This window comes from Artemia franciscana, chromosome 3 (genome assembly GCF_032884065.1).
Source record: "Artemia franciscana chromosome 3, ASM3288406v1, whole genome shotgun sequence".
NCBI lineage: Eukaryota > Metazoa > Arthropoda > Branchiopoda > Anostraca > Artemiidae > Artemia > Artemia franciscana.
Genome location: NC_088865.1, coordinates 37,273,808 through 37,297,431, shown reverse-complemented (window position 1 = coordinate 37,297,431; position 23,624 = coordinate 37,273,808). Strand labels below are relative to the sequence as shown.

General features: G+C 35.3%; 2 protein-coding genes across 3 annotated transcripts in view; both read right to left on the bottom strand.

The window, feature by feature from the left end:
• Nucleotides 1-3,268, bottom strand: part of LOC136025247 (Kv channel-interacting protein 1-like) — a 333,579-nt gene extending 330,311 nt beyond the window's left edge. For both annotated transcript variants that reach the window (XM_065701082.1, XM_065701083.1), the window contains exon 1: nt 3,134-3,268. In XM_065701082.1, coding sequence (XP_065557154.1) covers nt 3,134-3,197 — 64 coding nt within the window. In that variant the 5' untranslated portion in view covers nt 3,198-3,268. The remainder of the gene's footprint in view (nt 1-3,133) is intronic.
• Nucleotides 3,269-12,122: 8,854 nt separating this feature from the next.
• The window catches only part of LOC136024640 (uncharacterized), a 35,716-nt gene continuing 24,214 nt past the window's right edge, over nt 12,123-23,624 (bottom strand). Inside the window, exon 3 of the mRNA XM_065700066.1 lies at nt 12,123-13,440. Coding sequence (XP_065556138.1) covers nt 12,157-13,440 — 1,284 coding nt within the window. The 3' untranslated portion in view covers nt 12,123-12,156. The remainder of the gene's footprint in view (nt 13,441-23,624) is intronic.

The following is a 23,624-nucleotide window of genomic DNA, read 5'->3' as shown; positions in this document are numbered from 1 at the left end:
AAAAATGGTTGAACGGGTGAAAAGGTAAAACTCTTGGATGAGCAGGACAAATTTTGAGGTCTATACTTTGCAGAAAGCTTATTAGTTTCATTGACGCAATAGAAGCACCGCAATAGAATTTAGATTACATTGTTTGCAGAAATTTGCTGCTGATACCTCGTCTATGACATTCCGACTCATTTTTATGGCACTTGATATCTACCAAGTGACATATAGCGATCGCAAATTCTGTCGGTCGGTCTGTCGCTAGTTTCGGCACTTCCAGGTAAGCTAGGACGATGAAATTTGGTAGGCGTATCAGGAACCAGACCAAATTAAATAAGAAATTTCTGTTTGAATTTGTGAAATTTTGGAGAAATTTCTCCGGTCTGTAAATTCCGACCGGATCCGGTGAAATTGGGGGAGTTGGGGGTGACCTAAAATCTTGGAAAGCGCTTAGAGTGGAGGGATCGGGGTGAAACCTGGTGGGAAAAATAAGCACAAGTCCTAGGTACGTAACTGACATAAGTGGAACGGATCTGCTCTATTTGGGGGAGTTGGAGGGGGGGTTAACTCTGAAAAATTAGAAAAAATGAGGTATTTTTAACTCAGGAAGGAGTGGTCGGATCTTAATGAAATTTCTTATTTTGAAGGACCTCGTAAGTCAGATCTCTTGTTTTAAATTCCGCCTGGGTGCAGTGTCATTTGGGGGGGGGGGGTAGGGGGGGAACTGGAAATATTGGAAAACACTTAAAGTGGAGAGATCAGGATGAAACTTGATGGGAAGAATAAGTACAAGTTCAAGATACGTGACTTAAATAACCAGACCGGATTCGCTCTCTTTGTGGAGTTGAGGGGGGAGTAATCCGGAAAAATTGGAAAGAAAGAGGCATTGTAACTTACGAACGGGTGATCAGATCTTTTTAATGAAATTTCATTAATGAAATTTGATATTTAGAGGGATCTTGTGCTTTAGAGCTTTCATTTTAAATCTCGACCAGATCCAGTGACATTGGAGGAGTTGGGGGGGAAACCTGAATTCTTGGAAAACGTGAAAATTGAGGTATCCTTATTTTACGAATGGGTGATCGAATCTTAATGAAACTTGATATATAGAAGGATCTTATGTCTCAGATGCTCCAGTTTAAATTCTAATCGGATCCAAGAACATGGGGGGGTTGGAGGGGGAAACCGAAATCTTGAAAACCGGAAATCTTAGATAACGCTTAGACTGGAGAGACCGGGATGAAACTTGATGAAAAGAATAAGCACAAGTTATAGATACGTGATTGACATAATTGGAACGGATCTGTTCTCTTCGGAGGACCTAGGGGGTGTTAATTTGGAAAAGTTAGAAGAATTGAGGTATTTTAAACTTAAGAACGGGTGACCAGATCTTAATGAAATTTGATATTTTGAAGAAGTTCATTTCTCAGAGCTATTATTTCAAATCCCGACCAGATCTGTTGACCTTGGGGAGATGGAGGGGAAACCAGAAATCTTGGAAAACGCTTAGAGTGGAGAATTTGAGATGAAACTTGGTGGGTAGGATAAACAAATGTCGTAAATATGTGACTGATGTAACCGTACTGGATTCACTCTCTTTGGGGGACTTAGGGGGGTGGGGCTCAGTGCTTTGGCGAGTTTGGTGCTTCTGGACGTGCTAGGACGATGAGAATTGGTAGGCGTGTCAGGGAGCTGCACAAATTGACTTGATAAAGTAGTTTTCCCCGATTTGACTATCTGGAAGAAGGAGGGGGCTGAAGTAAGAGGAAAAATTAGAAAAAATGAGGTATTTATAACTTACGAGTGGGTGATCCGATCTTAATGAATTTTGATATTTAAAAGGGCCTCGTGACTCAGAGCTCTTATTTTAAATCCCGACCGGCATTAAGCCTCTGATTTTCTTTTTAAATCAACCTATTGATTCTTAGAATTTTGCTAGAGCTCGTACCATATGAGCTCTTGGCTCTTGGCTCTTCCAGCCTCGTCACAAATGCCATATGAGCTCTTAGCTCTTGTTATTTCTATTTCTCAGAATAAAGTTTAAGTAAACGATATGTCCCAGATAATATCTATCAGAAAAAAAATTTGAAATTTTTAAACTGACAAGAGAACTGTTATTCAACGTTTTCCTGAGGTGACATTTAATTAATGGCGAAATTTAGTAAAATTGAGGCGATATTTGATAAAACTTGAAGAATGCACTGTGATTGCAATTTTTTAAGTTGACAGCTTCATGATGTTAGTTATTAATTAAAAAATTCTCTCATCCATTCGGGGTAATTACTTTTATTATTTAAGAAAAAAAACAAATTTAAATTATAAATATGCTATTTGATAGGGTCTACTTAACTGTAAAGTTTGAATCACTTGTTTGTAGTATTTGTCGATGACAGCTCATTACTCACATTACTCACTCCTCACTCACTCCTACTAGTTCTTATTTCCATCCCTCAAGGTGAAGTACAAGGCAAACAATAGATAGGAGGTGATATGTATAACAGATACAAAAAAGACGATTTTTAACTGACACGGAAACCGTTATTCATTGTTATAGCGTCAAAGTTCTGTTCACCATAAAAAGTGAGTTATAATTAAACGATTGAGGAAAAAAGGTTGCAAGCAGTATTGTTAAGGTTGAGAACCTCGTAGTTATACATTAAAACAGTTCTATCACTTGCATACGATTTTCACCCTATAGAATCTAAAAAATAAAATTATGTAAATAGTTAAATTCACTATATTTTGCCTCTATTGAAACTATATATTTGCACTACATTGTTTAAATCTTTTTGCTGATGACATCTCATCAGCGAAACCTCAACGATATGAATTGATACTTACTACTGATACAAAAAAGACGATTTTTAACGAAATGGGAATTGCTACAAAACGTTGTAGCTTTGAATTTCCACATTACCATAAACTATGAGGCAAAATTGAAAGCAGAAGCATATCTTGAGGAATGAGAGGTTACAACCGGCATTCTTAAAGTTGAGAATTGGTTAAATTGATTAAATTACAGTTATTGATTAAACCAAATGTATCGCTTACACTTGGTAATTACCCACTATAATTTAAAAAAATAGAATTACGTCAATTGTAAAATATACTATATTTTTTGTCAATGGAACTGTAGGGTTTACATTACCTGGTTGGCAGCTTTTTGCTAATAATACCTCATCAGTGACATTCTGTCTTGCCCTTAATTCCATCCCCAAGAACAAAGTTCAAAGCAAACAATAAATAGCAGGTGAAACCTATCACTGACGCAAAAAAGACGATTTTAAACTGGCGCGGAAACTGTTATATTATATTTTTGGACGGCATTCCATGAATTTGAAATTTGCGTTTATATTTCTTTGAGGACGTCTGGAGGAGAAGACAGGGCGGCGGTTAATAAATGAAGCATTGTGCATATCCACCAAGTTTATATCTGAACTTCTGGCAAAAGGCAGCTCCAATTTTATTCATAATAAACAGATGATTGATATAGGAATTTCAACACCTTTCCTTACTTTATTGATAGAAAAAGATGTTGGATTCAGAGGTGTAATTAATCTTGTCATTTCTAATCATAGCTGGTTTATAATATCAGACATAAATTAGATGTGTTGATATTAAGGCTGTTCTTTTGCATTATACCTGTATTCATGGGGAGATGAAGATTGTCCCTGCGACTGGTCCCCTAGACAATTGAAAATCTCGACTCAAAACGTACTTCTGTCAGACCGCTTCAAATCATAGCTCGCCTACAATCTTAAAAACACAGTATTTTTTTGTCATTTCTAATATCAGTTAGCTTTGTATATCAGGCAATAGTTAGATGCGTCGGTTCAAATATAGCTCCTTGAATTTCCTTTGCCCAGCCCTAGCCCTTCCTTTGTCCAACAGTGCCTATAATATTCAACTCCATCCCCAAAGCCGTTCATAAGATATTGCAGAAATGCGATTTCGAATACCTGAATACACGTAGTGTCTTTCGATTTACCTCAACCAACCTTTTGGCCCAAAGCCAAGATTATGAACCCTCTTGACCTTCTGATACTTCCTCAAAGCTTCAGCTCGGTCCTTACAGTAATTCTTAAGACACTGAGAATAATTAGAAAAATCATACGCACACGGCATCTTCTAATTTACTCAGGCATGTATGTCATTTGCTGAGTACACTTTTGAGAAACTCTGGAAATATGAAGGATCCATAGGAGCTAACTCAAAATAAAACTAATCTAGAAGAAAAATTCTCGACCTATATTGAGATAACCACCCAGTGCAAAACCAACGCATGATTTTCTTCGCCTAAGCACTAAATATCCGAAAGCTTTGAGCTAGTTTAACGCCCAATATTAAACCTACCAATATAAATCAATGCGCGATATCACATTTTGGTTGGGCCTGGCCATGGTTTGACAAACGACCAGAAATTAAATTAAAAGAAACAAGTTTTTTCAACTGAACGTAAGGACCAACATTAAAACTTAAAACGAAGTGAAATTATTCCGGATATGAGGGGGGGCTGCACCCCTCTTCAACCCCTAGCTACTTATGCTTAATTTGAATTCTTGTCCCAATTTTTTAAGGACATCTGCTGTGACACAAGGGCTATGGAATTGAAGATAAAAAAAACTTTTTTAAAGCATTAAACGAGCAAGGGGTTGAGGAGGGGACAACTTGCCTCATATGGGGAATGCATGTTTTAATTTTTAATGTTTTTATATGAAGGGCTGGGTATTCGCTGTTCATGTTTCACTTTATTTTGAGCGCACTATGTATTGAAAACGAAGCAATGTTCCTTTGTCTCAGTTAGCTGTCTGTCTAGAAATTTCGGACTTTCTATCTGATCAAATGCTTTTCGAAAAAAAAAATATAAAATTCTGCTGTTTGTAGATGGGAGCTTGAAATAAGGCTCTCTGATGTGAAGAACTGGGCTCTCTGACAGTTTGATTTTGAGTAAGATCTCTCGCCCTCTGGAGTATTTTTCCCCCTTTTCAAAAACCACGTAATTGTTTCTCAGGCTCGTAGTATTTGAAGGTTTACTTTAAACTGGATGAGAATTTATATTATTTAAACTTACCAGAAGCACTTTAAAGAAGTAATTTATATATTTAAAAGTTTAAGAAGTATTTTATATGTTTAAACACACCAGAAATTTGCTAAAATAGTTTTAATTTCACGCTATGTTTTTATTTCCCATTATATAAAAACAAAAAAATCACCAGCACTACCAAGATTGTTGAAAAGGAACAGTTTTATATACACTGAAAATTATTCATTCCCTGAACTTTTAACAAATTTGGATTCAATTAAAGCTATAAAAAAATTTTTAAAATGCATTTTATTTTCAGTAAATTTCAAATTAAGCTCTGTTCTTTAGAAGGTCCAGGGGGCATGAGCCCTACTCCTTTATTGCTTTAGTTTCTGCTCGTTTTGAGTTTGACTTAATTATTTATTTTAATTTATCTTCGATTTGGGAGTGATTTATTGTACTTTTACGCTTGAAACATTATTTGATTTCTTTTCTTTTCGTCTTTTGGATTAGGCTAATCTAACTATTTAAATTTTCTTGAAAAAATAATTTACAGAAAATAATTACAGAATTTATTAATTGTCGTTCGTGTTTAACGGGCATTGTCTTTTTGTTGGCCAAAATAAGTATATCAGATCTTTTTGGGTTTTTCTATAATATCCAGATTTCGGCTTGCTATTTATATTTTGGACTAAATTTTGCAAAAAAAATGTAACAATACCTGAACTATAACACTTTGGATCAACAGATGCGGGAAAAATATTTGAATATATGGATTGAAAATTTGAATAAGTATGATTAATCGTGTGAATCATTTTCTTCCTCCCGATATCCTTGTCACCCTTTATTATTCTTTTATTTACCCATATATCTCATACTGCGGATCTGTATGGGGCAATACTTATCCTTCAGTTACCAATAAATTAAAATCTTATCAAAACCGTGCCGTCAAAGCAGTTTTTCGATTGCCACGACTATATCCCACCAAGGACTTGTACTCCGATTTTGGTATTATCCCTTTTGAACAAATCATCAAAATATTAAATCTATCCCTTGCTTACTCCGCTTACCATAAAAATCTTCCTCCCCACTTATTAGCTTATTTTAATAGTAACAATTCTGAAGGCCACCGTCTCCGTTCATCCAACCGTTCCTTCATTGTCCCCAAGTGTATCTCTAGTTCCGCCCAGCTATCCCCAATTTATAAATCTATACTTCAATGGAATTTAATACCCTCCTGTGTCGAGCTATCCATAGGTTTTCGGACGCTATATAACAATATATTAAAATCTTGATATTATATTTCCCTAATTGTTTGTTCAATTTACTTTAATTACCCATGTTTTCTCTTTTCTTTTTTTTTTCTCTTCTTCATTTTCAATTTTTTGTTGTTGTTTTGGTCCTTAACAAGTTCGCTTCTAAGATCTTTATTATTATTGTTGTTATGTGTTTGTTTTAATAATAATAAATTGAATTGAATTGAATTGAAAATTGAATCGAAAATTTGCATAATCTTTGGAGTTCTACACAAACAACAAAATTCTAACTTTCATCGTGTTACAAGCCTGATTATACATACAAATATCAACTAACAATCCCCCCGTCATATACCCTGAATGTATCAGCCTAATTCCCTGAACTTTCCCTAAAACATCACTGATGTATCATGTTGACGACCTTGATACACATAGAGCATTTTGATTTAATTTAATTTCCAACTCAACATAATCTCACAATTTTCACTTAATACCCCTAGCTGTTCCTGGGCGGTTTATGACACCAAATCGGATGCATATAGTGTCTTTTGATTTTATTTAACATTCTCAAAATTACATCCTAAAGTTTCAATATAATACCCCAATTTTTTATGATGCATCGCACAGACACTTTTTTTTACAATCTTGGTATGCATAGTCTATTTGTATTCAGTTTTACATTCTCTTAACTTTCCCTAAAACTTTCGACTTAATACTCTATTCCTTCCTTAGATATTGCATTTTTGCCATTTTGACAACCTGGATGCACGTAAACTCTTTTGATTTAGTTCTATAGCAATAGTACAAGCAGTGGTAAAAGCAGCAGTATTAGTATTAGCATTAGTAGTAGTAGCAGTAGCAGCAGTAGTAGTGGTAGTAGTAGCAGTAATTTTAGTAGTAGTAGTAGTAGCAGTCGCAAGTAGTAGCTGTCGCAGTTACAAGCTGTCACAGTCACATGCAGTCCTAGTAGCCAGTTCCAATTAGTTTAATTGGGGGTCACAAGTAGTCATAGTCATAAGTTGTTACAGTCACTGTGTCAAGTATTCGTACTCACAGGCACAAGTAGTTGTAGTCACAACCATAAGTAGCTGAAGACGCAAGTAGTTGTTGCAGTCGCAGTCTCATGTAGTTGTAATCATAGTTCCAAGTAGTCACAGTCGCAGTCAAAACCACCTGTAGTTATTGCCGCAAATACTTGGAGTCATGGTCACAAGTATTTACTGTCGCGAGCAGTCTCCAACGCAAGCAGTCACAGTCGTAAATAGTTACAGTTGCAGTCATAACCAGCTGCAGTAGCAGTAGCAATAGCAGTAGTAGTAGTAGCAGTAGTAGTAGTAGTAGTAGTAGTAGTAGTAGTAGTAGTAGTAGTAGTAGTAGTAGTAGTAGTAGTAGTAGTAGTAGTAGTAGTAGTAGTAGTAGTAGTAGTAGCAGCAGTAGTAGTAGTAGTATTAGTAGCAGTAGTAGTAGTAATTTTTGTAGTAGTAGTTATGGTAGAAGTAGCAGTAATATTTACAATATCCCAGAAAGGTTCATTTTAATATTTTCAGCCGTTTGTGAGATATTTTTCGTGAGATTACCCTTTTGACAAGCCTTCATGCATGTAGTTCGTTTTGATCTAGTTCAATACAAAATCCCCTGAAAAATTCATCATAGTGCCCTAAGCCACTAAAGAGCTATTGCAGAAATGTCCTTTTAATGTCCATATTTAATTAAACATCCCCCTCAACATGGCCCTATAATTTTCGGCTTAATACCTTTTGCTGTTCTTAAGCTGTCATGAACGGACGTTCACATCTCCAGTTTGAACGTCAGGGTGGTATGAAAGTGAAGTTTACTTGCAGTGAACAGATCTAAGAACTGGTGAATGGACCTCCCCTTCCATGGCTCCCTGAGGTGGTAAGAAAATGATTGATTTGTTGAATATGAAAAGTTTTAGTTTGTTTATGATTGTTTTTTTCCTTCATTCGTTTGTCTAAGTCAGCTAGGAATTGTGAAGTTAAATGATGATGAACTGGAAAAGTGTTGTTGGTTATTTTTTTTTCATTTCACAAGTAAAAAACTATTTTACTATATTTTAAACTAATTATTCAACTATTGCCTAGTTGAATAATTGTAATTAGTTTCATAGGGCATTCGTCGTTTCTAATTTTTTTTCTTATATTTTTGATGGGTTTGACGGATCTATTCCATATTGACGTATTTAATCCGTTTTCACGAATTACATATGCTATTACTTTTTGTATTTTCATATCTTTTTGTATTTCCTTGTCCCTTGTTTTCTGTTCGTCTGGATTTTTTGGTACACAGTCGCTTCGCCCGCAGTATGGTAAGGTATTTTCAATTATTTTCCACCCTCCTGATTTCCATCCTTATAGACTGGTTAGTTTAAACGGTTATTTTAAGTATAGAAAGTTTGGGTTTCCTTGAGAGAAATTCTATGAGACTCCATGATGTTAGGAGAGGGGTACTGCGTAGAGATCTTGGTGCTAATGAGTTACATTAAGATAAGGGTGATATGCGGTATATATTCCTGTTTAATTTGGGTTCTAATAGATGCCAAAATGATACGTTTATTTTTGACTTAAACTGCCAGAGACTCGTTTAAGGGGATTTTATCGGTTTTTAAATTATTTTATCTTAAATCAGCGCCTCATGCACTATCTTTAACAGAGGCATGGTTGCAGGACCATAAATCTTCGGTGTTGAAGATTGGAGATAGAGAAATTTGTCAAAAAACAGCTTTAGCTCTTTACTTATATAACTATTTTTAAGTTAGTGTAAGGGATGATATGAGAGTAAACGTTAAATAGCACTTAAAAAAGTACGGTAATTGAATTGCGATTTCAGAACTTTAAATATTTTTTGTTTGTTGTATATAGACCCTCAATGCGTAATATTCATGTGTTTGGTCTACTTTTAGATGAGCAATTAGATAAGTTACCGATTTCCTCTAAGCCTTGTCTTATTTGTGGTGGTTTTAATTTGGATTTAAGAATAATAAACTGCAATAATAAAGTCCCTAAGCCTTTATGCAAGGTTATGGCCTCAAGCTGTTTATTAACTTGCGTGCTAAAGCGATCCTATGATTCAGCAACGTGAATTGACAATATTTTCTAACATTGGATATAATACTGTTAGTGTTATTGTGAATAATACTCAGGATCCTTTTGGTATAATAGTATCTGTACGGTACCCTCTCTTATAGACAAACCAAGGTTAGACTGTTCTAAAGTGTTAAAAAAGGGATACAGGGGAGGGGCCAACCGCCCTCATATACAGAATAAGTTCTCTTTGTTTTAAGTTTTAATATTGCTCCTTACTCTCAGAAGAAAAGGACTTTTTTTTAATTTTTGGTGGTTTTTCAAATAATCGTATTAAATCCTCCTCCCCTCCATGAATAAATTTCCCCCTACCAAAATTTTTTCCATAAAAATATCCTCCTGAGTAAAATCTTTTCCCCTGGCATATTACCCGAGGAAGAATTTCTTGCGGAAGATTTGACCTGAAAAATGCTATTTAGCATACTTTCTTTCGAAAAAGATTTGTCCTTAATAGACTCTGATTTTTTTTCAGGTCATTTCAAAATATGCCAGTGGAAAAAAATTCCCTGAAATCCTCCCTCCTCCCAATAGAATGTTTCTCCCGTTAAAAATTACAAAACAGGGAACTTTTCCTGAGGAATTTCCCCCCTCCATGTAAAAGTCTTCTGAGGAAATTCCAACTTCGCGGAAAATTTTCTCCTGACAATTCCCTCAGAAAATATCCGCACGTTAAATGGAGCCGTCAACGAGAAAGACAGAAAGACAATGAGAACAGAGCTCGTATACGAATTCTGGAAAATTCCCCGATGTGAAATTTTCTTTGGAAATCTTGTCCCAGGAAATTTCCCTCCCAATAGAAAAATTTCTCTATAGAAAATCCGTCTCAAGAAAATCCCCCTCACGAAATATTCTACTCTATTAAATATTCTACTGTTAAAGGAGACAAAACGAGTTGCCTCCCTGTCTCCTTTGTATAAGATTTATGTATATCATTTCTTGCTTAATAAAGTCAAGTCAAGTCAACTCAATGACAAACACTGTATGCACACAATGGGCAAATTTTATTACTTGCAGCTTTTCCCCCGGGGACTTTTGGCAGGTTATGTCATCCCCAAAGGTAAAATTATTGGACCTTTCAACTTTGCTGAACAAAATGACTGTCTCAATATTTGATCGAACGACTTTGGGGAAAAGAGCGTGTGAGGGTGGCTAGTTGCCCTCTGATTTTGAGGCCACTTAAAAGGGCACTAGAACTTTTAATTTATTATTATTATTATTATTATTATTATTATTATTATTATTATTATTATTATTATTATTATTATTATTATTATTATTATTAATATTATTATTATTATTTTATTTCCCTAAAGACACACATAGTGCTAACATGGAGTAATGACGAAAATTATGTTCAACTGAGCCCTCTGTCGATAGTATTGGACCATTGATTAGATACGATCACCCTTGGAAAGAACAAATAAAAAAAATGCAAACGAATCAATACAATTTTCACTGAGATCCCGTGACTCTTGGTGGTATTTTTCTTCTTTTTCAAAAATCATGCAAATTTTCTCAGGCTCATAACTTTTTATAGGGTAGCAATAAACTTACAGAATTTGACATATTTAGGATAAGTAAAAGCAAAATAAGATCTGTAAAGGGACAAATTTTTTACTGATGTAAGCCTCTTCAAATATCTTATGAAACTATGCTGCAAGAAACCAAGAGGACTGCTGCCTGTGGTAGAATAAGCTCTTTTTTAAAATCCTTTGAAGTTTCTTGGTGGCTCATGCCCCCAACCTCCCTTTAAATACGCCACTGCCTTATCAGTCTATAAGTTTTTGTTCCCATTTTCTGTTTATAACTCAGTATTGATAGACTTTTACGAAGTTACTAAGCACGTTAGCTTACTTAGCCCACTAAAATAAATAAATCAGTGCAGAAACACAAGGCTAAATATAGACAGACTGGCGGCGCGCCGCCGTGCCGACAGTACCGGTAGCCGCTATGGATAAGTTTCAGCCGCGTGCCATTGAAATTTTTCTCCACACTGGCTTGTCTTGAATTGGCAGCACGCCACAAATAAATCGGTGTGGCATCAGGGTATAGTAGTGTGTTCCGATCTAGTTCAGAATCCCCCTAAGCATTTCCGGAAAATTGCAACTTATTTCTCAAAGCTATCCTGTAAATTTAGCTCTTACACCCTTTCGACAACCTTCATTCACGTAGTGTGTTTTTTTTAGTTCAATAGCCTCTTCAACATTCCCAAAAAGTTCTATTTTTATACTCTTAGCTTCAGTAGCAGCAATGGTCTTAGCAGCAGCAGTAGTAGTAGTATCAATAGCGGTAGTATGAACATAGTGCCTTTTGATTATCTCAACATCCCCCTCAACATAACTTGGAAGTTTTGGTTTAAACTCTGAATAGGTTCCTTATATATTACTGATACACCCTTTTGACAAACCGAATGCACATATTATGGTTGCTGAAAGAACTCGCTATTAGTTCAAACTCTGTAAAGGTGGTTCGTATGTTTAACACTACGCAACGGCTCTATGTGGGATCCCTAAGTGGGAGGACAAGAGAGTATTTTCCACTGGAAATTTTGTGCCCCTTCTCCATCCTATATTTTTTATTGGGGCGTTTTTATATAAAAATACCCTTTTTAATATTATCCTTAAAAATATAAATGAACGAAAAATTTGCCCCCCCCCACCACTTCACCTATATTTTGACAATTACATTTTACCCCTCCTCCCTATAATTCTCTGAATTGATTCAACTGAGTTTATTCATTATAACTAATCTTCAAAAAATGTTAAATTTTCGTTTAATATCAAAGTCAAATTCAACTGGCACCATATCTTTTCCTATATTTTTTTCTTTTTCGTCTAAGTCTTCGCTTCCGGTTTTTCTTTTTGACGAACAACTTCACTATTGCTCGTCTTATCGCAATAGCAAGCTTTCTTATCTTGCTTTCAACTTTATTAAAAGAAAAATTTCTAGATTGAACCTCATGTAATTTTCTCCCCTTATCTTCTGCATTACTACGTTTGGGGGCATCAAACTCCTTTTGCATGCCATCTTTTGGGTTATAGTATCCATAATTTAATTCATCCAATTTTTTTAGATCACTCAGAGTTCTTTTACTTTTTGCTAAAGATTTCTTAAGTAGTTTTGCGCGTCGTATGCTGAAATCCGAGGGCAAAACCTGTTTCTTCGGCACTCCACTATCTATGTGTTGCTCTTTACTTGTTTCAATAGGAAAACTTATTCCAGAATGTGTCAATTTCTTGCTAGGGATGGAATGTACATAATCGTTGGAAACTATAACGCCAGAAGGACTATTCAATTTTGTCTGTATATCTAAGTCACTACCAGGTGTCACCTTTATTTTGTTTGGTTGAGCTGTTGGATGAGGACTAGCTTCAACTGTGGATGACAGTTCATTGATTGATATCAGGACTGGCTCCTCTTTTGGAACAACTTTTATCAATCGCATTGAGTTTTGTGATTTAAGGCCCAGCGGGTTAAGTCTTTGTGGATGTTGAGATTTTGATGATAGGGATAAATATGAGTTGTACAATTTTTGTTCTTTTGACTTTGGCCGAATATTATGGTAAGATATACTCTCTAGAGGACTTGGTTGAAAATAATTGGAATTTGGGCTTGGTTTAAGTGTTTGAACATTAGATGCCCAGTAAGGGCTTAGTTGACTTTGCCCAGGAGTATTCACTTCATTTGGAATATAAAACTGACTTTTTTGTGGCCCGGCAGGTGAACCATAAGATTGCTGCACAGAATTGGAAACTGTGGGTTGATATAAATCCTGATTTGCGGGCTTATTCACTGCAATTCCTTTAGGATGTGCGACCTGATTCGTGCTAAGAGGGTTTATACCATATGATAAAAGAGTTCCCTTGTCTTCTGTGTTTCCATAAGGGCTGTAGGGCACATGATTTGAAAAAGTATTCAAAGCAACAGAGCTAGGCTCTGTACTTGTTTCATTTACTTCGTCGTCAAAATCATCATATTCATAGTCCATGTCAGCCATATCTGACATTCCACCCGTGATTTTAGCGATGAGTGTAAACGGGCGTATTGCAGAGCTGCCAATTTGTTGGAAAAAGCCCTAAAAAAAAGTATGAATTAGCTTTGAATAGATGGAATTGTCAGTCAAGTACTAGGCACAGTTATACAGAAATGTTTGGAGTTTTATATGTTGAATTTTAAAGGCAAGGATTAGCATGTTTCCATAGTGACTGAATTCCGTTGAACTCAACCACATTTGACTAAATCCACATAGAAAACAATCCCATGTTAACTGTATTCAGCACAACCCCCAAGATTTAACTCAGCCATTCCAGATGCAATTTAACGCCCCTTTAAATCAACTCTACTTAATTCAATAACATAACAGGACAACGTATCTTTTTTTGCAAGTGATAAATGTTCGACCCTAAGTAAAATATTGTGTTAATTTTGTATTTACTCACTATAGGAGTATCCCGTATTCGTTGTTATTTAAGAGACTTAGGTACATAAGCTCCATCCCAATTGGTCACAGAAGGTTTTCTGCATATTTTCGGATACCTAAAAAAAACTACTCCTCCTTGACAAATCAGTGTTAATGTTTTTCTTTAACTGTAAGTAAGGAGCAACATTAAAACTTAAAACGAACAGAAATTATTCCGTATATAAAAGGGGTTGGCCCCTCCTCAACGCCTCGCTCTTTACGCTAAGGTTTTACTCTTTCTCATAACTCTACATTTTAAAACAATAAAAAAAAATTACCGAAAAGAGCGAGGCGTTCAGAAGGGGTCAAACCCTTTCATATACGGAAAAATTTCCGTTCATTTTAAGTTATAATGTCGCTCCTTTTATTTAATTTCTGGATGTTTTTGAATTAATGCATGTTTTGGTTTTTTGCTCACCGCACATGAATAGTTAAAATAATTTTTTTTTTTTTTTTTTTTTTTTTTTTTTTTTTTTTTTTTTTTGGCTAAATGGCTTTCTCATAGTTTTGATCAGGCGATTTTGATAAAAGAAAAAAGGGTGGGTAAGGAGGCCTAGTTGGCCTACAATTTTTGGTTACTTATAAATGCAACTAGATTTTGTATTTTTTTACGAACGTTTTTGTTAGTAATAAACATACATAACTTACAAATCAACTTACGTGACGAACTTCTACATTAGTCTTTTTTTATTACGTATACGAGGGGTTCAACCCCTCGTCAATACCTCGTTCTTTACACTAAAGCTTGAATTTTGTCCCAAATTATTACGTATGCAAAGGGGTTCACCCCCTCGTCAGTACCTCGTTCTTTACACTAAAGCTTGAAGTTTGTCCCAAATTTTTAAGAATGACCCTTGAATCATAAAGGCCTTAGAAAAAATAGTTGAAATTACTAAAAATACTTTAGCGTAAAGAGCAAGGTATTGTGGAAAAGACGAACCCCCATATATAAGTAATATTTAATGTATCCCAAATCTTTAATAATGACCCTTGAATCACAAAGGCCTAGAATAAATAGCTGAAATTACTAAAAATACTTTAGCGTAAAGAGCAAGGTATTGTGGAAAAGACGAACCCCAATATATATAAGTAATATTTAATGTATCCCAGATCTTTAAGAATGACCCTTGAATCACAAAGGCCTAGAATAAATAGCTGAAATTACGAAAAATACTTTAGCGTAAAGAGCAAGGTATTGTGGAAGAGACGAACCCCCATATATACGTAATATTTTATGTTCGTTTTAAGTTTTAATGCTGCTCATTACTTCCAGTTGAAAAAAAATATTTATTTTCTCATTGTTTTTTTTTAATAATGCTAGAAAATCCTGCACCCCCTTCATGAAAATTCTCTTCCCTCATGAACAATTCCACCGTGGAAAGATACTAAATAATGTGCGTGGGAGGGGGCCTTGGCGCCCTCCAATTTTTTTCACTTAAAAAGAGCACTAGAACTTTAAATTCCGTTAGAATGAGCCCTCTTGCGACATTCTAGGACAAATTGGTGGATACAATCACCCCTGGGAAAAAACAAAAAAACGAAAAAAAAAATAAATAAACACGCATCCATGATCTGTCTTCTGGCAAAAAATACGAAATTCCACATTTTTGTTTATAGGAGCTTGGAACTTCGACAGTAGGGTTCTCTGATAAGCTGAATCTGATGGTGTGATTTCTGTTAAGATTCTATGACTTCTATGGGGGTTGTTTCTCCCTATTTTCTAAATAAGACAAATTTTCTCAGGCTCGTTTTGATAAACGATTAGATATGGTAAGACTAAACAATGAGAACTTTGATGAAACTTACATATTTAAAATTAGCATTAAAATGCGATTCTTTTGATGTAGCTATAGGTATCAAAACTCCGTTTTTAGAAATCCGGTTACTATTGAGCCGGGTCGCTTTTTACTACAGTTCGTTACCATGTAGTGTTCAAAAACAATAAACAACTTTAGGGTAAAGAGTGGGGCGTTGAGGAGGGAGCAGCCCCTTTCATACACGGAGTAATTTCTGTATGTTTTAAGTTTCAATGTTGCTCCTTACTTTCAGTTAAAAAAAAACGTGTTTTTTTTATTTAATTCCTGAACGTTTTTGAATGCAGGCATGTTTGATTTTGGCTCTACACACATGAATAATTAAAACGAAATTTGCTCATTAATTTCTTGCTAAATGGCTTTCTCTTAGTTTTAATCGCGTGGTTTCGAGACAAAGGGGTGAAGGAGGAGGCCTAGTTGCCCTCTAACTTTTTTGGTTACTTAAAAAGGCAACTAGAACTTTTAATTTTCAGCGAACGTTTCTATTAGTAAAAAATATACGTAACTTACGGATTAACGTAAGTAACGAACTTCTATATTCGAGTATTTTTATTAAGTATATGAGGGGTTTTGCCCCCTCGTTAATACCTCGCTCTTTACACTAAAGCTTTAATTTGGTCCCAATTCTTTAAGAATAACCCTGAGTCACAAAGGCCGTTGAATAAATAGTTGAAATTACTAAAAATACTTTAGCGTAAAGAGCGAGGTATTTAGGAGGAGATGAATCCCTCGTATGTGTACTAATCTCTGTTGGTTTTAAGTTTTAATGCTGCTACTTACATTCAGTTGAAAAAACTTTTTCATATTTATTTTTTCATTTTTTTTTAAATGCTAGAAAATCCTTCGCCCCCTTCATGGAAAATCTCTTCCCCCATGACAAATTTCTCCAAGAGAAGATCCTCCCACGTAGCAGCCTCCCCTCAACACCCCCCAACCAAAAAATTTCCCAGAAAACGTCTGTACACTTCCCAATAACCATTACTGTATTTAAACACTGGTCAAAGTTTGTAATTCGCACAAGATTTACGCTTCTGACTTGATACATTTCTTATACCTTTTGCTTTTAGATAAGAAGTTCTTACTCCATTTATGACTAAATAATTATAACGTCTGTGCGGTGTAGGTTTAAATAGTTCAGTAGGAATAGTAAATATGAATTTTAAATTGTTTCAATATCAAGAGCTTATTGTGTGGAATAGTAGCCTGCAACAAATACCAAATTGTGCATTTTTTTGAAACTATGTTGCTACCTCTGATTTTCTATCAAACAGTTCGTGGTAACGAACTGTAGTAAGGAGCGACCTGGCTCAATAGTAACCAAAAGTCTAAAAATGGAATTTTGGTACCAATAGCTACATCAAAAGAATCGCATTTTAATGCTGATTTTAAATATATAAGTTTCATCAAGTTTAGTCTTACCCATCAAAAGTTACGAGCCTGAGAAAATTTGCATTATTTTAGAAAATAGGGGGAAACACCCCCTAAAAGTCATAGAATCTTGACGAAAATCACACCATCAGATTCAGTGTATCAGAGAAAGTTTCAAGCTCCTATCTACAAAAATGTGGAATTTTATTTTTTTTTGCCAGAAGGCAGATCACGGATGCGTGTTTATTTGTTTTTTTTTCCAGGGGTGATCGTATCGACCCAGTTGTCCTAGAATGTTGCGAGAGGGCTCATTCTAACGGAAATGAAAAGTTCTTGTGCCCTTTTTAAGTGACCAAAAAATTGGAGGGCACCTAGGCCCCCTCCCACACTAATTATTTTCCCAAAGTCAACGGATCAAAATTCTGAGATAGCCATTTTATTCAGCGTAGTCGAAAAACCTTATAACTATGTCTTTGGGGACGACTTACTCCCCCACAGTCCCCGTGGGAGGGGTTACAAATTCAAAATTTTGACCAGTGCTTACAAATAGGAATGGTTATTGGGAAGTGTACAGGCGTTTTCAGGAAGAGTTTTTGGTTGGAGGCAGGGGTTGAGAAGAGGGGAATATGCTGGGGGAACTTTCCATCGAGGAATTTGTCATGGGGGAAGAAAATTTCCATGAAGGGAGCGCAGGATTTAATAGCATTACTTAAAAAAAATGAAAAAGTTTTTTTTTCAGCTGGAAGTAAGCAGCTGCATTAAAACTTAAAACGAACAGAAATTATTACCCATATGAGGGGCTCACCTCCTCCTAATACCTCGCTCTTTACGCCAAAGTATTTTTAGTAATTTCAACTATTTATTCTGCGGCTTTTGTGATTCAGGGGTCATTCTTAATGAATTGGGACAAAATTTAAGCTTTAGTGTAAAGAGCGAGGTACTGACAAGGGGGCGAAACCCCTCATATATGTAATAAAAACATAAGAATACAAAAGTTCTTTACGTAAGCTAATTTATAAGTTACAAATATCTTTTACTAATAAAAAGATTCGTAAAAATTAAAAGTTCTAGTTGCCTTTTTAATTAACCGAAAATCGGAGGGCAACTAGGCTTCCTCCCCCGCTCTTTTTTTCTCAAAACCATTCGATCAAAATTATGAGAAAGCCATTTAGCCAAAAAAAAAATATACAAATTTCGTTATTATTCCTCTGCGGAGAGCCAAAATCAAAACATGCATTGATTCAAAAACGTTCAGAAATTAAATAAAGAAAAACAAGTTTTTTAAATGAAAGTAAGGAGCGATATTAAAACTTAAAACGAGCAGAAATTACTCCGTATATGAAAGGGGCTTTTCCTTCTCAACGCCCCGCTCTTTACGCTAAAGTTTTTTACTGTTTTAAAATGTAGAGTTAAGAGAAAGAGTCAAACTTTAGCGTAAAGAGCGGGGCGTTGAGAAGGAAAAGCCCCTTTCATATACGGAGTAATTTCTGCTCGTTTTAAGTTTTAATATCGCTCCTTACTTTCATTTAAAAAACTTGTTTTTTTTTATTTAATTAATAAATAGTTCAGAAGAGTTACAAAGATACATTTGATACAGTGCTTTAATACGCATCACAGGGGTTGGGACTTTTTATCAAACAGTTCGTGGTAACGAACTGCAGTAAGGAGCGACCCGGCTCAATAGTAAACGAAACTCTACAAAACGGAAACTTGATGCTAAAAGATACATCAAAAGAATTGCATTTTCATGCTGATTTTAAATATATAAGTTTCATCAAATTTAGTCTTTGTCACAAAAAGTTACGAGCCTGAGAAAATTTGCCTCATTTCAGAAAATAGGGAAACACCCCTTAAATGTCATAGAATCTTATCGAAAATAACACCATCGCATTTGGCGTATTAGAGAACCCTGTAGCAAAAATTTCAAGCTCCTATCTACAAAAATGTGCAATTTCGTATTTTTTGCCAGAAGACAGATCACAGGTGCGTAATCATTTGTTTATTTATTTTCTTTTTTTCCCCAGGGGTCATCGTATCGACCAATTGGTCCTAGAATTTCGCAAGAGTGCTCATTCTAACGGAAATAAAAAGTTCTAGTGCCCTTTATAAATGACCAAAAAAATTGGAGGGCACCTAGGCCCCTCTCCCACGCTCATTTTTTCCCAAAGTCAACGGATCAAAATTTTGAGATAGCCATTTTGTTCCGCATAGTCAAAACCATAATAAATATGTCTTTGGGGATGACTTACTCCCCCAGAGTCCCTGGGGGAGGGGCTGCAAGTTACAAACTTTTACCAGTGTTTACATACAGTAATGGTTATTGGGAAGCGTACAGATGTTTTCCAGTGGGATTTTTTTGGTTTGGGGTGGGGTTGAGGGGAGGAGGCTATGTGGGAGGATCTTTCCTTGGAGGAATATGTAATGGTAGAAGAGAAATTCAATGAAAAGGGCGCGGGGTTTTCTAGCACTACTATAAAAAATACAATGAAAAAATAAACATGAAAAAGTTTTTTCAATTGACAGTAAGGAGTAGCATTAAAACTTAAAACGAACAGAGATTATTACACATATGAAGGGTTCTAAAAATAATTTAGCATAAACAGCGAGGTATTTCGGAGAAGATAATTACCTCGCTCTTTGTGCTGAAGTATTTTTAGTAATTTAAACTATTTATTCTACGGCCTTTCTAATTCAGGGGCTATTCTTAAAGGATTGGGACAAAACTTAAGATTTAGTGTAAAGAGCGATGTATTAACGAGGGGACAAACCCCCTCATATACTTAATTCTTAAGTTACGTATATTTTTTACTAATAAAAACGTTCTTTAAAAATTAAAAGTTTTAATGCCTTTTTATGTAACCGAAAAATTTGGTTGGCAACAGGGCTCCTTCCCCATCCCCTTATTTCTCAAAATCGTCTGATCAAAACTAAGAGAAAGCCATTTAGCCAATGAAAGAATTAGTACGCAAATTTCATTTTAATAATTTATGTGCGGAGAGCCAAAATCAAACATGTATTAATTCAAAAACGTTCAGAAATTAAATAAAAAAACTAGTTTTTTTAACTGAAAGTAAGGAGCGACATTAAAACTTAAAACGAACAGAAATTACTCCGTATATGAAATGGGTTGTCCCCTCCGCAATCCCTCTCTCTTTACGCTAAAGTTTGACGCTTTGCCATAGTTCTACTTTTTAAAACAATTACAAACTTTAGCGTAAAGAGCGATGGATTGCGGAGGGGACAACCCATTCGTTTTAAGTTTTAATGTCGTTCCTTACTTTCAGTTAAAAGCACTAGTTTTTTTATTTAATAAGGAAAAAAGGATGTGGAAATCCATGATTCTGGCTACTGACTAAACTTTTAAACGGCCACTAGATATTATTTAGGCACCTAATTTGGGTCTATATTTGTTTTTGTTAAAAAAAAAAGCAGGTATATACCTAAGGCCCTCTGCAATTCACCCCCTCTCCCTACAGTTTCAATATTTTTCCTGTTGTTTCCTATGACGTTCATGCATTTCCTCTTTTTTGGAAATTTGTGTAAAAAAATAAACCCACCCCAAACGTAACATCCTCTTTTCTTGCCTTAAAAAGAGAATGTTGCTTAAAATCTTTTTTAGTTCGCACCCCCTCCCAGAAATCTTGCGATAAATGCTTACGATTACCCTTATTATTTATTATATTCTCGTTTACATTTTGTAATTTTGGAACGTATTTTGGAATTGTTATGCTCGTAAATTACTTATTTTTATGGATTCTGAAGATCTTCTCTCTCTCTCAATCTTTGGAGGCTCTCCCCCTCGTTCAAAAATTTGGTATATGTGTATGCAAGTCAAACAAACGTGGATTTTGGTAAAACTCCTTCATAAACACCAAGCTTCTTTTGAGTCGTAAATGGTGGCAGTAAGTCTAGAAATATACTTGAAGTGCTATTATTCATGTTATCAAGTTTTATTTGTCTATTGACATTGCTTTTAGTAAAGTCAACAAAAAGTCTTTACGGGGATATTGTAAGGTAATTTCTTCCATGCAAATGTACAGAGCAGAACAAGGCGATTCATTAAGTATTTGTTTTTTTGAAAATTCTCAGAAAAGCACACACCATCTGTCAAGTCTTAGATTTAATTTATGTCTCATGCAATCATGTTAAGTTTGTGCACTAATAATATATTTAATGGAGACAAGAGAAAGTTTATGGGAACACTCTCCAAGGCAAATTGTTCCACAGAAATATGTAAAATAGGAAGAAAGTACTTCTTTTTTTAATGTTTCTCAAAACCTCTTCATTTTATAGGTAATTATTGTCATTTGCGGTCTCGAAGTGAGCAGGTCTCCAAACAAGGTCAATTTTTCTGCTCTGAAAAATGCAAGTATCAAACAGTTCGTGGTAACGAACTGTAATAAGGAGCGACCCGGCTCAATAGTAACCAAAAATCTACGAAATGGAATTTTAATACAAATAGCTACATCAAAAGAATTGCATTTTAATGCTAATTTTAAATATATAAGTTTAATCAAGTTTAGTCTTACCCATCAAAAGTTAAGAGCCTGAGAAAATTTGCGTTATTTTAGAAAATAGGGGGAAACACCCCCTAAAAGTTATTTAATCTTAACGAAAATTACACCATCAGATCCAGCGTATCAGAGAACCCTACAGTCGAAGTTTCGAGCTCCTATCTACAAAAATATGGAATTTCGTATTTTTTACCAGAAGGCAGATCACGGATGCGTGTTTATTTGTTTGTTTGTTTTTTTGTTTGTTTTTTTTTTTCCAGGGGTGATCGTATTGACCCAGTTGTCCTAGAATGTTGCTAGAGGGCTCATTCTAACGGAAATGAAAAGTTCTAGTGCCCTTTTTAAGTGACCAAAAAAAACTGGAGGGCACCTACGCCCCCTCCCACGCTAATTATTTTCCCAAAGTCAACGGATCAAAATTCTGAGATAGCCATTTTATTCAGCGTAGTCGAAAAACCTTATAACTATGTCTTTGGGGACGACTTACTCCCCCACAGTCCCCGTGGGAGGGTCTACAAGTTACAAACTTTGACCAGTGCTTACATATAGGAATGGCTATTGGGAAGTCTACAAGCGTTTTCAGGAGGATTTTTTGGTTGGGGGATGGGTTGAGAAGAGGGGGATATCTCCTAATACCTCGCTCTTTACGCTAAAGTATTTTTAGTAATGTCAACTATTTATTCTACGGCTTTTGTGATTCAGGGGTCATTCTTAAAGAATTGGGAAAAAATTTAAGATTTAGTGTAAAGAGAGAGGTACTGAGGAGGGGGTGAGCCCTCTCATATATGTAAAAAAAAACATGAGCATAAAAAGTTCTTTACGTAAGCTAATTTATAAGTTACGTATATCTTTTACTAATAAAAATATTCGTAAAAAATTAAAAGTTCTAGTTGCTCTTTTAATTAACCAAAAATTGGAGGGCAACTAGGCTTCCTCTCCCGCTCTTTTTTTTCAAAATCATTCAATCATAATTATGAGAAAGCCATTTAGCCAAAAAAAAAAATATATACAAATTTCGTTTTAATTATTCCTTTGCGGAGAGCGAAAATCAAAACATGCATTGATTCAAAAACGTTCAGAAATTAAATAAAAAAAAACAAGTTTTTTCAACTGAAAGTAAGGAGCGACGTTAAAACTTAAAACGAACAGAAATTAATTCGTATATGAAAGGGGCTGCTTTCTCATCACTGCCCCGCTCTTTACGCTAAAGTTTTTTACTGTTTTAAAAAGAAGAGTTGAGAGAAAGAGTCAAACTTTAGCGTAAAGAGCGGGGCGTTGATGAGGAAGCAGCCCCTGTCATATACGAAGTAATTTCTGTTCGTTTTAAGTTTTAATGTCGCTCCCTACTTTCAGTTGAAAAAACTTGTTTTTTTTATTTAATTGAAGAAATAAAGTAGTCTTCAATTTCTGTTTGAGTGACTATAAATTAATTGAAGAAAATAATCTCTGAATATTCTACTCTCTCTTCCCTTTCAATACGTTTATAAGTTTGTGTATTAATCTCCTATATTGGGAGTTCTTTACTGTTCCAAGAAGTTTCAGCTAAAAAACAGTATTCTGCCATTATGAACCTGTTGCATCAGCACCTTTATTTAGTATGCTTGCTCTCTTTTAGCCCATGTAAAACCCTGTAGTTTATGCGAGTGTCCAAAAATTAATATTTCTTTTTCAGCAGCTGAGAGTTTTTGTTTGATCCACAAAACATTCTACTATATAAATTTGTTTTACCATCGTAAACAGGGGTTTAATTTGCGAGGGGCAGGAGGGCTAACTCCTCCCAGACCCACATTTGCTCCCCCCCCCCCCCCCAGATCCCCACTTTGCTCCCCAGCTGAAACTTGGTTTGTTCAGACATCTTGGCAAAACTAAGATAAGCCTGCATAATTCAAGCATCCAGAGAAACGGATCAGTTTTCTTTAGTATATCTTTGCCTTTTTGGGAATATATGGCTCACTTCTTAGGTTTCACTTGATTTTTGAAAATTGGCTACAACTTCCTTCTCCCCCCACTCAGAATTTGACGAAATTACGCCACTATGATTTAATATGCTTGTCCTCTTTTTGATTTGGCAAGACTTACATAGTCTCTTCAAGTGTCAACATTA